General features: G+C 42.3%; 1 protein-coding gene across 1 annotated transcript in view; it reads left to right on the top strand.

Moving 5' to 3' along the window:
• The window catches only part of NUDT2 (nudix hydrolase homolog 2), a 90,384-nt gene that overhangs the window by 75,680 nt on the left and 907 nt on the right, over positions 1 to 13,797 (top strand). Inside the window, exons 5-7 of the mRNA XM_087670171.1 lie at positions 12,921 to 12,971; positions 13,077 to 13,111; positions 13,305 to 13,413. Of these exons, the coding sequence (XP_087526297.1) occupies positions 12,921 to 12,971; positions 13,077 to 13,111; positions 13,305 to 13,413 (195 nt within the window). The remainder of the gene's footprint in view (positions 1 to 12,920; positions 12,972 to 13,076; positions 13,112 to 13,304; positions 13,414 to 13,797) is intronic.

Below are 13,797 nucleotides of genomic sequence, written 5' to 3'. Positions count from 1 at the left end.
CCCAACCCTACAGCCTATCACTTAGACTTTTCAATGTAGAGGTAGGGGGTTCTATTTGAAACCTCAACCTTCACGTGTTCCTGTAGTTGGTGCGAATGAAAAAAGGGTTTCTGATTCTGCTATGTGCTTTGACTTGCGTGGGAGGATGGTGCCTCCTTGGGATGTTTTCCGTTTCCAGCAACAACAATTTCCTTCTCATGCTTTGATTGCCAGTTTGCAAAGGGAAAATTTGGTAGATGTGATTTGAAGCAAGATGAAGAGATTTCAGGCAGCCAAAGGAGTTTATATAAAAGGGAAAGGGAAAGTGGGGGTTCAGTAGTTTCCTTTTCTGTTATCCATCATGATAATTGCTTTATGGAATGTTAAAGGTATTTCTTCGGGCAGTAAGCAATATCGGTTGTGGAAAGTTGTGTTAGCTGGGAATTGGGATGTTTTTTGTGCTGTGGAGCATAAACAACATGCTTTGGCAGGATCATATGTATATAAGGATTATACAGTATTTTTTAGTGGTCGTGTTCCACATAAATCTGGAGTTATGTTGGCCGTCAGATCTTCATTGCAAACCATCTTTGATTTCTCAGGACCATCGAGGCAAATTTATGATTTTGGAAATCCTATATGAGGGAGAGGTTTTATGGCTAGTGGATGTGTATGCTCCTTCTACTGCTCGTGAACATTGTTAGTTTTGGGATGACTTGCATTGCCTTGCCATGGCTCATCAAGGCTTTGTTATGTGTGATTTTAATGCTCATACATCTGTGGATCAGATGACTTCACATCAATGGATGGTCCTAAGAGTGACAGGCGTGGGACGCTCTAGCAGCTGTGTCTTTGAAACAAGACATGTGGTCTTGGATACATCCTTCTCAATTAGGATATATTTATCGTTCTCTTCAACATCCAAACACATGGGCCAGACTGGATAGGATCTATATTTATCAGAGTGATTCTTTCCTCCTTGCAGTCATTGATATGTGGGTGGAGCGATAGCACGTCTTGTTTGATCACTATCCTTTGATCTTGGAAATGGCACACCAACATGTTCATGTCTATAAGGCTCTCCTAACTTGTTTGCCTCTTTGTTTCAATCAATCCTTTCTGCTGCAAAATCAGTTTCTGGAATGTATTCAGCAATTAATTGATTCGTTTCACTCCAGGGTCCTATCAGAAGGGATGGAAGCATGGGCTGTTTTTAGGGATGATGCACGTTCGTTATCTCGAAAGTATGGTATTCAGCATGCTTCCTTTTTACGCATTGAATTGTTACATGTGCAATATTTGTTGGCCCATTCATTATCTCTATGTCAATTGGGAGATACCACTGATGACTTGCTTATATGCATTGAATGGTTGAAAGGCTGAGTTCAATCTCTACAAGAAGAGGAATATGCTAAATACAAATTGTTGTCCAGAGTGGAAGCTTTGCATGACAATAACTGTCAATCTCATCAATTCTTTGCTTGATTACATCAGAAATACGCTCGGGAAAATATTGTGCGTTTGAAGAATGAGCAAGGTGTTATGGTGACAGATCCTGCATCCATCATTCAAATGTTTGTTGATTTTTATAAATCATTGTTGGGCCCTCAAGAGATTCTTTTTGAAGCTGTACATTCTGCTCCCCGATACATTCGTGATCTAGTTAGTAACTAGGTTCAGCCAGAATGGGTTGCCTTAATGGATACTAATATTTCAGAGGATGAAGTGGAAGAGGTGTTGTCCCATTTGCCTTGGTTGGGATGGGCTTCCTAATGAGTTGTTTTCAGCCAATGTTGAATAGTTTGAGGATCTGTTGACTCGCCTGTGTCAGCAAGTATGGAATTCTAGTGTCATGCCTTCAAACTAGAAGATTGCAGTCATTTGGTTATTGCCTAAGGTTCCCTCTCCTACCTTTTTGAAAAAATGGAGACCCATTTTTGTTATGGGTTCTTTATACAAAATCTTCTATAAACTCATTGCCAACAGATTGCAGAAAGTATTTCTGCATTTGGTTCATCCACGTCAATACGGTTTCATTAAGGGCTGGAATATAATGCACAACATTTTGAATGGGATTGACTATGCAAAAGCTTCAGGCTAGCAGGTTGTTATGCTTCAGCTTGATATTAAAAAGGCATTTGATCATGTAAGCTCGTCTTTTTTGAGGCTACCATTGGTACCAATAATGCGGGAGAGGCGAGCGGAGCGACCAACACAATAAACGCCCCCACGAACATGAATCAAACTTAGGTTCTTTAAGCGTTATAGTTAATTTATTTCTCATGGAAGAAATAAAAGGATTAGCTATGGGCATAGAGAAGAGGGAGAGAGAAGGAGGAGAAGAGGGAAGAGAGGAGAAGAAGGAGAGAAGGAGGAGAAGAGGGAAGAGAGGAGAAGAAGGAGAGGAGGAGAAGAGGGAAGAGAGTGAAGAGGGAAAGAAGAAGAGGAGGAGAGAGAAGGAAGGAGAAGAGGAGGAAAAGAAGAAGGAAAGGAAGAAGAGAGGGAGAGAAGAAGAGAAGGAGAGAGAAAAGAGAGGAAGGGAAGGAGAGAAAGAGGGGGAGAGAGAAGGGAGAAAAATAAGAGAGAGAAGAGGGTGGTGGAAAAGGACATTTCAACAAAGATGCAACAACTCAAAAAGTGATGCAGTCCTAGCTGTGGTGGCCTATCCTCTTTTAAGATGCGACACCATTCATGAAGCGTGAGATTGTTGGTTTGTCTCTTCCTAGTGGGGCACAACTTGTGGGTCAATCTTTGGCATATGATTCCTTTATGTTCCTTAAGGCTAATCGCTTGAATGTTAATCGGGCAATGGTAGCGTGGAAACTTTTTGCTATGGCATCGGGACTTCATATTAACGCTAAAAAATCTACACTGCTCTCTTGTATGGGAAATAATTTGCAGGCTTTGGGCTGGCATGGTATTGTGATTCCTCAGGGAAATATAACCAGACACTTGGATTATCCTATTGGTGTGGAGGTAGCTCCTTGTGCCTTGTTGGATTGGATAGCATCTTGTATTCATGATTGGTTTATGTACTGGAAATCTCAAGGCTGGCCTCTCCATGTGAGACTTAAAGTTGCTCAATGCATTATGATTAGCATGATTTTATTTTTCTTGCCATTGCTTCCTTGGACCAAGAAGTCTCTTTTGGAATTGGTTCAGCCTATCTGATTCATGTTATGGAAAAAGAAAGGAAATCGCCTGGGCCCGGTGTGGATTTTGTGGTAGCATGTGACTAGTCCTAAAAGGATGGGAGGAGGAGCTCTTTTGGATGTTAATTTTCATATGATTGCTTTTAGGTTAGCTCTTCTGCAAGCACTATGTGTAGAGAGTCATCCCTGGACAAATATAGAAATTTTTTTAATAAAATGAATTGGCATTTCTCATGGTAGTACGGTCAGTACGGTCATTAATGCTTCTTGGTGGCATGTGCTTAACTCCACAAGATCTATTAAGGTCTTCCAGTCTTTTCTCCTTTCTCATATGATCACATCTTGGTAGGCAATGTTACGTTTTGCAGTTTGGCGCCCTCCTGATTTTCATCATGAGGAGAATTCCTTGCAAGGTGAAGTACTGGCTACCTTTAGGTTGTTGGATTGGCCTAATAAAGATTTGCAGCGAGACAAGTTCAATCGGATGGCTTGTTTGGGGTTGTAGACAGTCTTGGATGGTGTCATTCTTGGGCAGGCTTGTCTTTATTCTTTTCGGCGTATTCGTCAGTACTTTCGGGTGTCTAGAGGATATCATGATATTTGATTGGCCATACAGCACAGACTTTTGAGGTTCTATCCTTTGCCTGCATTGCAGCTATTGTCTCCCTGGTATGATTGGATGTTTGTGATTCCTGATGATTTCGAGAAAAGGTCAGCTAACCAAATATATCATCTGATGGTGGAGGCCAAGAGATGAGTCATGGGTAAGGCTAATAAAGTATAGCATATTTGGGATAGCAAACAAAAGTGACAGGATAGATTCATCCAACTCTAAAAATCTAAGGTTCGTATCAGGGAAAAGTTTTTATGTGGAGGCTGTTTATTGGGGCTCTTCCTACTGGGAATGTGCTGCGTGCGCGCAAGATCTCTGCTGGTTGATGTGTATTTTGCACTTCATGTGATGAGACAATGCTTCATCTCTTTGTCTCTTGTCTTGTTGCGAGACAGATTTGGAGTTTTGTTTCCCATGTGTGGTTCTTGTTGACTCATTACCGCATATCAGCTTGTTCGTGGATTATGGAAAAGATAACCTCTATAACCTCTTTGCGTTCAAATGATTTCTACCTTTTCCATTTCCTTAGATGGATAGCCTTGCGGCATATTTGGTGTAGTCGGAATGCCTTCATTTTTTATTCGATATTGGGCATTCATGGACATGTGGCCTGTATTCGTGGTTTAGTGTTGTGGCAAATCTCCTGTATGGTGTCTGTTGATCTGGTTTTTCCTAACATTGTTGCTCCCTGGCTGGATATTGTTCTCTCCACACCAATTGTTCTTTCTGTGTGACATTTCTATATTAGAGTTTGTGTAGACTTTCCTTTATGTTTGTTATTTTCAATGCTGACCTGATGGTCTGATGTAAATATTTACTACTTAATTTAATTATCTTCACGAGAGAGAGAGAGAGAGAGAGAGAGAGAGAGAGAAAGAAAGTTATATTAACGTCTTCTAAAGACCAAAACTGGCCTATGAGACAAACTGTGATACAACTGATGAGGTCCAGCTATCCAAAATAAAAGTGCTGAATGAAAAGCTAAAAACTGGAAACTGAAAATACGGTGCTGTGAGTGTGATAAGTGTCGTGTATGTGTATGTGCATATGTAGCTCTGGTACTCCAGATAATGGCTACAAAAGGGGAACAAATGTCGGCTGTGATAGGGGAACAACTGTCGGCTGTGATAAAGTGGTGCGATGTGTATATGTAACAGATGCAGGGAGATATACTATCCTGGGATGTAGTAGCAGTCGTCGAAGTCGCTAATAGCAGGTGATCCCTCCTGGATGCAGGATGTGGTACATCGGCGGTGGAGAAAGAGCAAACTGGAGATCTGAGATCCAATGTGTCGAGTGTCGTCGGATCTCAGTCTGTTGTCGATGTAGATCAAGAATCCTCTGGATCTCCTGTCGGTGTGGCTATGGGGTCCGAAACCCACGGATCCTCGTGCGGCGTCGGGTACGTTGGTCCTCAGCCTGCTGTAGTGTGAGCCCGGAGGTCTGGCTGGAGGCTGGTACAGTAGCTCTCACTCTGTCTGTCTGAAAGAACTGTGTAATAGTCGTCTGGGTGGGCCCCTCTCTGACTGGGACCCGCTGTGTGCTCTGCTCTCTGATGTGCCATGCCTCTCCCAGAAAACGGCCAAATGATCTCTGATCCATATCAGTCATACATCCCTGAAGTGAGCTGCTCAATGTGTATCTAGATCTCAACTCTGAGTATGTCGGGCATCTGAGAACAAAATGCTCCTCACTCTCCACCTCTGATCTGCAAAGGGGGCATATCCTCTCCTCCCGTGGGATGCCACTGGCTCTGCCACTCTCAATCATAAGCTGATGTGATGATACCCTGAGCTGTCCAATAAGAACTCTCAATCGATGTGGCATATAGATCTGCATATATCTCGGAATCTCTATGAATCCCTGCTCTGATCATACCACCTGTTCTGTGGCATGGTACCGGTCCGAGGGGGGTGCGTGTATGTGTGATGTGGAAAACTGAGTGTAGCAGAATCATGCAGAATGCGTGTGATATCAGTGGTCAGTGTATCAAGGGGTGCGTATGGATCAAGTGACGTGATGTGCTCCTCCAGATGCTGTGAGTAAACATGTGAGAGCTCATGAGTGAAGTGTATGGTAGTATGCATGTGGGGTATGATATCTGCAGGTGGTGATGGTAATGAGGTGAGGAGTGAGAAACTGAGAAAGGTGTGATCGGCACCGAGAGAGAGAGAGAGAGAGAGAGAGAGTCGACACCATGTTGAGAGGGAAACTGAACCCTCCCCCTTTTAGGAATTTATTGAAACCAAACCACGAGCACCAAGTGCTTGAACCATATATAAAAGGACTGATTTGCTGCAATTCTGAAAATGAGGGTTTTAAAACTCTAATTTCTACAAACTTCAGGCAGCAAGTTGATTTTTGGAGCCCCAAGAGAGACACTAAGGAAAAAGGGTTTCTACTGCAATAAAATCTATCTTATAACATCAACAACCTCTTGTTTCATTCTTTAGAGAACCATAACAAGAAAAAGAACACCACGAGCAAGAAATCTTCACGCAGCTTCATAGAAACAATTCTCCCACGGCTTTAACTTCAACAAATTCACCATTCTCTTTATATTCTTCATAGAATTCATCAACCAATCAAAGAGAACACAAGAGAAACACCACTTTGAATGAAAAACTATCACATAGTATTCATCTTATTGTCTTCATAGTTTTCTCTCACAGTCTCTTATAGATAGATACATTGTTTTGCATAGAATTGGCTATCTTTGACTCTCTCTTTCTCTCTCAATCAATAGTACATCATTTCCTCACTACAATACTCAATAATCACTCAATAATAATCATTCTTTGGTCGTAGATGCCCCTTCCAAAAGGACCAATCTATTATGCAAGTTGGAAAGTAACTAACAGGGAGCAAAATTACACAGTGACGTGGACCATGAAGCCATGTCCTTCCTGATGAACAAGGCCGATGTGAAGGGAAGAATGATGAGATGGCTCCTTTTGTTTCAAGAGTTCGACTTTGAAGTCGTTACCAAACCCGGTCGCTCTCATGTCTTGGCTTCACACATTTTTTGGCAGATGGAACCCTTTCTGCCTTAGTGCTCACTCATCATGATTTTGATTGAAAATGAAATGGAGGGCTCTTATCTTGATGAAGCGGTTAGGGTTGCTTGGAGATTGCATTACAATTTCTACAGATTCCATGAATACCTTGAGACTACACTATGTAGAGAAGAAGATGCCCTATGTAAGATGTACGTAGATGATCAAAAGCCTACTTTAATACCCCCTCCTAGAAAACTTGCAATTCAAGTTGGAAAATGTGAATCAAATACTAAAGAGGAAAATTAGGAAGAAGACTTTATCACTAGTCTGTAGACTTCTTCTAAGTACCAGACCCCACCAAACTCCTCTATCAATTTCTTGGCTACTCAAAGTGCCTCTCTTATTCATATTATTCATCTTGTGACTGATACTATTGCAAAAATGGATGCATATGAAGAAGAAATGGGGATTATTCAAGGTCTTTTGGTTGCTATCAGGCTTGCAAATTCTTATGCAACACCCTCTCAAGATAATGGCCAAGTCGAAGTTATCGGAAGTCTACCATCAACAAGTATTAGAAGAGGCTGAAAATGAGAGAAATGGCATTGCCAAGAAGAGAAGAATTCAATGGATGTTTGCAAAGTTTCTGCTGCCATTGAAGAGTTGGAGATTCTTATTACCAAAGCCACTTTCCACAAGAAGTTCATTCCACAATGGCGGAAACATATTACCATCATGACACAGGCTCTATGTGGTGGCCTATTTCCTCTTCCTGTTGAAGTAGCAGAAACTTGCATGGCAAACTATTTGGAAATAAACTGAAGTGCAGAAACAGAGAGAACGACAATCCAGGGTTGTCAAGTACGAAAGAGATATGATACGGTACGGTACGATAAAATACGGTACTAATTGGTACCTTATGATTTTATAAGGTACGGTACAATATAAGTAAAAAGACAATGCAATGAATGTGTATGTGTGTGAGTAAATGCAGTGAAAGACTTAAGAATGGAAAAGCTAAGGACAATGAATCCTATGGGCCCGACTCTAGGACCGCGAAAAAATGGGTGCTAGACTAACCTAGGGTATCCTAAAGGACCTAGAGACATCCTAGTCTAAGAAGGTGGTCACCATCGCTTACGCCCAGTAGTAGGGCTCTGCCAAGGGAATGCCTGACGAGGTGGAGAGAAAGGTGAGATGGATGCATGAAGTGCAACGGGATTGGGACCTGCAGATCAATCAGTGAGTCCCCCAGGGGTAGTGAAAGAGATTGTCTACTGAGGCTGTGCTCGGGCCACATGTCCAACAGTAATAACGGGTGCTGAAGGAGTAGATGAAGCAGGAGTGGAAGGCGTAGCTCCATTGGACTATGCAGTCACAACGGTCTGCTGAGGCTTTTTAGGTGGAAAACCTTGGGCCTTGGAGCGACACTCCTCATATACATGGCGTGCTCTCTGACAATGTGTGCAAAACCGGTTTTTCTTAGGAAGTTGCTACTAGATAGGTCTAGATTCTTTGGTTCCATCTGAGGAAGAGGAGTCACCCTTTGATTGGCTTGCCTTCACATCTTTTGAGGTCTTGCCATTGTTGGTTTTCCCTCCCAAAAGGAGAGGCAACCAACCCCCTTTGTTTTGAATAAGGTTGTGATGAGGATTTCTTGTGGACTTGATCATGCAACCGTGCGTAATGCAAGAACTGACACTCAAACTCGTAGAAGGTTGGCAATCGAGGCTGTGAGATGATGTGCTGAATGAAATTGAAGTATTTTTCGGGCAACTTATTCAAGAAGAACGTAACCTGATCGTCGTCTGACTTTGGAGAGCCAGTAGTGGCGAACTTGGCGAGTAACTGCTTATATTCAGCCAGCTTGACTTTCAAATCATCCCCTTCCTTAATAGAGAACTCTTGAAGCTCAAAGTCGAGATTTATGCGCTAAGTACGATCACGGGCTGCATAGTGATCGAGAAGGTGACTCCAACTCTCTGACACGAGCGGAAAGTGCTGTGACTGAGAGTGAAACTCAGGAAGCAATCCTTGCATCAGCTCAATATTGGCGGTGGCATTGCAGGCTCTCCATTAACGAGTGTAGTCAGGGTGAGCTAGGCATAGGCTCTAGACCAATGATGAGGTCCCAAAGACCTTGAGACTCAAGCACTTGTTGCATGAAATTCAACCAAGTGGTGAAATTCGATCCGTTAAAACGAGTCTTATCCGTGAAAGCATTTGTGGCCGTTGTAACAGGAGGGGTAGTGCTCGGAAATAGGTAGTGGGGAAAAGGGTAATGTGGGTAGAATGGGGGAGTGGAGTACACTTGGGAATGGGTCCCAGAGTGCCCACCAGGCATACCATGAGTGTGCAAGGTGGATCCATAGGTAGGGATGGACTGGCCATGGGCATGGGAGCCACATGAGTAGCCCATGGTGGAGGTGGGATGGGAACACGTGGAGCAAAATATGGAAATCCCTGCGCAGGTGTAACCCAAGGTAAGTGGGATGACGCCCCATAAGCCGAGGATGGAATCCCCTACATTTGAGTGGTCATATGAGAGGTGAATCTGGGGGTAGCGAGGGGAACGCCCAACACAACTGTCTAAGGTACAATGGGTGTACTCATTTGTGGAAAGGTGAGAGGCACTGTGTTAAAGGGTGGCATTCTCCCTAACAAAGTACCATGGTGCAAAGAGGTAGAGAATGGGGTAGAGAAGGAGAAGGTGCTAGGAGCGGAGGTGGAAGATCTAACCCCTAGTGTATGTGAAGCGGATGTTGAGTGTAATCCAAGATTTTGAAAGGATGATGAGAGATGATCAAGGGTGGAGATAGAAGAGGGTGGGATGGGAGGAAAGTGAGAAGTGTGTTACATGCTCAAATGAAACAGAAGCTGTAGATGTACGTGAATTCCGTCTGTTTCATGAGCCCCCTCTATTGAAGTTCGCATACGCAAAGCCATCCGGACCCTGCACCTCAAAAGAAGAAACAAGTGAGGGTTTTGATCCATGCAACTCAAAAGGATTGTACAAACCTAACATTGGACCTGGCTGAGATGATGAAGATGAATCACTAGACGTTCCGAATGCCGTATATCCTCCATGATCAGAGAGGTGGTCAGCCTCACCAACTGGTCCAAATGTGGTAGCAAAGCTTGTAGGAGGGGTGTAAACATTACCGTACATGTTGCGATAGTACTCCTCAAAGTCCTCTATCATGTTAGTGAAATCTGGAATAGGAGAAGAAAAAAAAGGTGAAGGTGAAAGTGGAGTGTCGTCCTCCTCACCGAGTGGATATTGCCGTCTTAGGGCCTCCAATGATGGAGAAGTCTGATAGGACATCATAGGAACGGGAGAAGAAGGTGTCTGGGACATTGTGATTCGGTTACGAGTCGTATTGTGTGCCTCGCACAAAGACTAGCTCTCCACAATATCCGCAGGATACTCTTCACAAGAGCATCGGCTTTGATACCAAGTGAAGAAAACCGCTAGGGTTTGCACTGAGGAAACACAGAGTGTACAACCACGACAGAAACACAAAGAGACAGATACAAACACTGAAAGCAAAACTCAAACCTTGAACACAAAAACTCAAAACTCCAACACAAAAACTCAAACACAAACAGAAGAAGGGAGAGAAGAACACAACTCTGAAGTGAATGAATACTGCAAATGAATGTAAGAGTGTACAGATACTCAAGGGCATAGCAATGTGTCGGAGAATGGCATCCACCAAAAACGGATCTGAAGTGTTGTGACCACCAATCGAAGTGACGGAGTGAGAGAAACAACAAACACTGATCACTAGAGTGTGAGGAGACTGAGGCGACTGCAGAGGATGATGCTTGATGATGTGGGTGAAGCAGCAAAACGTAGCAGTAGAATGCTGCAATAAAACGCAGCAGTAGAACGTCACAATAAAATGCGGCAGTAAAACGCAGCAATAGAATGCTGCAATAGAACGCCCCAGTAAAACGCCACAATAAAACACGGCGGTAAAATGCAGCAGTAGAACGAGGTGATGGCAGGAATCGTTAAGGTTAAACCGCCACGTGGTGGGAGACTAATGGCTGAGATCTACACACAAGGGTGAGAAACCTACACGGGAGGGATAAGGCTGAATGGGGGCAGCCTGTCTATTTATAGATGTTGAAGGGTGCCCCAAAGAATTAGAGCTTTTGGGGGACCATTGAAACTCTCTCGGACCACTCCCCTTTTTAGAGTTTTTCATTAATTAAGTGTGTTTTGGGGCTGTTTAAGAATGCTAATCAGCTGAAAAGCATGTTTTAGCTCAACATTGGGCATATCATCCATGATGACCCAAATGTAACTACAAGGCATTTTGGCCATTGGCCACCTTTGAATGAACAAATGAGCATTTAACCTATTTTTAAATACTCAAAGAAAACACAAATCACATTTCAAGCTCAATGAGCATCAAATCAATCTGAATCATTGAGCCAATACATCTTGACAATTGTTGATGTATAAAAGGTTGGTTACAGAAGGTCTGTAATGCCTTCAAGTGCTTTTGCAACCACTCTGGTGTGTCTGCGATGAATACAATATCATCAGCATAGAGCAAAAGTGGAATCAGTGCTACTTCAAGTCCGGCTCTCAACCATCCTAGCCTATCAATGCAATTAGAGATCTATCATCTCATCAATGTATCTTGAGGAGTGCAAGTGGTAGCAGGCAACCCTGCTTCACTCCAATGGTGTTGACAACCTCCTCTAACGTCCCTCTCGAGGCTTGGACCTACCTTTGACTAAGGCTAAGATCCCCCATCTCATCACCTTCATGTAGCATTGAGTCAGAAAACTTTGCCTAAATTCTCAAAGCAACAGTAGACTCTCCTCCCATGAGCTCTACCCTCCTCAATGATGGCTTGAATCATGAAGATGTGATCCAGAGTAGAGTATCATAATCTAAACTCAGCTTTTGGGGCTGCTATGACCTAGTAGCAGAGTATCCTAGGACCAAAGAGCAATGGCCTTGCGATGGCCTCAACTTATTCAAGATAAATTGTTATGGATAATTCAAAGGGTTTTTGCTTCATACATAACCGTGAACTCGGAAGTATTAGTAAAGCTTTCTTTGGATCTGTCTAATTGCTGTCACATGACATTAGCATATCAGAATCAGCTAGAAAAGCCTGCTAAAGCTTGGAGAAGTTGTCTACACAATTTAAAAATTAGACAAGGGGATAAAAATTGATCTAGCTTGAGAGACAGTAAGACATTGTAAGACAGTAGATGCTTGAAGCCCATGATTGTCCTTGTCATTGGATCTGAATGCTGTTCGCTTGTCCAAGATTGTGTCCACCATTTGTATGTTAGACAGATTGCAAGACAACAAAGTGTATATGTATCTCATGCTTAAGTTGGAACCTAGCTATTATGTATGGACAATTAAGGATCAAAAACGAATTGTTCAGAGACCTGTGTTTTGCATCAAGTTGCATTGGGAACCAACAGTAATGAAATACATTTTTAGTAAGAAAAAATTGTGCAAGGATAAAGAGGAGTGATTGAGAATATTATGTATGGACAATTATGGCTCAAAAACGAATTGTTCAGAGACCTGTGTTTTGCATCAAGTTGCATTGGGAACCAACAGTAATGAAAGACATTTTTAGTAAGAAAAAATTCTGCAAGGATAAAGAGGAGTGATTGAGAATATGCATTGTTAACTCAAATAAAAGTTGCATTGTGATGTGCAGTTATTAGCTGCTTAAAAGGGAATTGTGATCTTGAGAAAAGGGAAGTGTAAGCAGTCATTGGTCTTCTAGTGGACTGCTTTTTGTTTTCAAATGGGCAGTGTTCTTGAAGGTGAGTTTGATGGAAATGAACAATCTTGAGTGTGTTTTTGAAGCTAATACCTTTAGCTTTTCCACAAGGTACATGAAGCACTTATGAGCCATGTAATAATAATATTACATGTCTGTCATGACGAATCTTCTACATAGCCACTCTAGTTTTAAACTCAAAGATTAATCTAGTGTAGCTTATCTGATACTCTTTCCCTTGTACAACAGTTTCAATGCAATCATTCTCTCTCATATTTTCAAGTGCTCTCTTTGCTACTAGCAGGCGGTCTGTTTATTCAGTGCTGTATTACATGGTACCACCTGAACTTCACAGTGAATTTTGTGTCTAATACCGAAATGTAATCTTTTTTGGGTCTAAGGGCAGTCAGAGGATATTAAAGATGGAGTGCTGAGGGAAGTCAAAGAGGAAACTGGGGTATGTCAATCAAACATGGCTGTAGTAGTCTGAGATATGAACAATCTCTCTCTTATGTGCACCATTAACTGATCCATTAAGTTATAGCTATTTGCATCTTGGCAGGTGGATTGTGAATTCATGGAAGTTCTAGCCTTCAGGTGCCTGTTCTTCCACCGAGTTTTTTTTGTTGAAGTGTGTAACATAGACTCAATCCATACTCTTCTCTGACAATGCTTATTTTGATGAGTCCGTACTTCAAAATGGACCCAATAGTAGTTTTTAAGGTAGGTAAGGGGTCATCCACGCAACAGAATTATTCCTCTATAATTCCATTTGTCTCCATACCTGCAGGCAGGTGCATGGGATGGCATTTGGGAAATCTGATCTCTTCTTCCTCTGTATGCTCCAACCTTTAACTTCCGAGATAGTAATACAAGAAACTGAAATCGCTGATGCAAAGGTACAACAGCACTGATTCAAAACCTCCTTGCATTCTTTGAAGTTGAGATTGAAATTGAATTGAATTACACCTTTGGGAGACCCGTAGATCTGTCTCGCTCTATACAACAAGAATTAACTTCTTCATGATTCCATTGGACTGTATGCATCATACAATACTGCTGGTTCAAAATCTTTTTAGACTCTTTGAAGCTGAAATTGAAATTGAATCAAATCACACCTTTGCGCGCTGACAAGGTCCATAAATCAACCTGTACAACAAGAATTAACTCCATTTGACTTGTTACAAATCAACACACTGTGCTTGACCCGAGGTCCATAAGTCAACACCCATACAACGGGATTTACTCCTCTAGTTGCTTAGAATTGATATGAATTAACAGAA

This window comes from Lygodium microphyllum, chromosome 28 (genome assembly GCF_053477565.2).
Source record: "Lygodium microphyllum isolate KBCC chromosome 28, Lygodium_microphyllum_v1.1.10, whole genome shotgun sequence".
NCBI lineage: Eukaryota > Viridiplantae > Streptophyta > Polypodiopsida > Schizaeales > Lygodiaceae > Lygodium > Lygodium microphyllum.
Note: the sequence above shows the minus strand (reverse complement) of the source record. Positions and strands in the feature narration are given on the sequence as shown.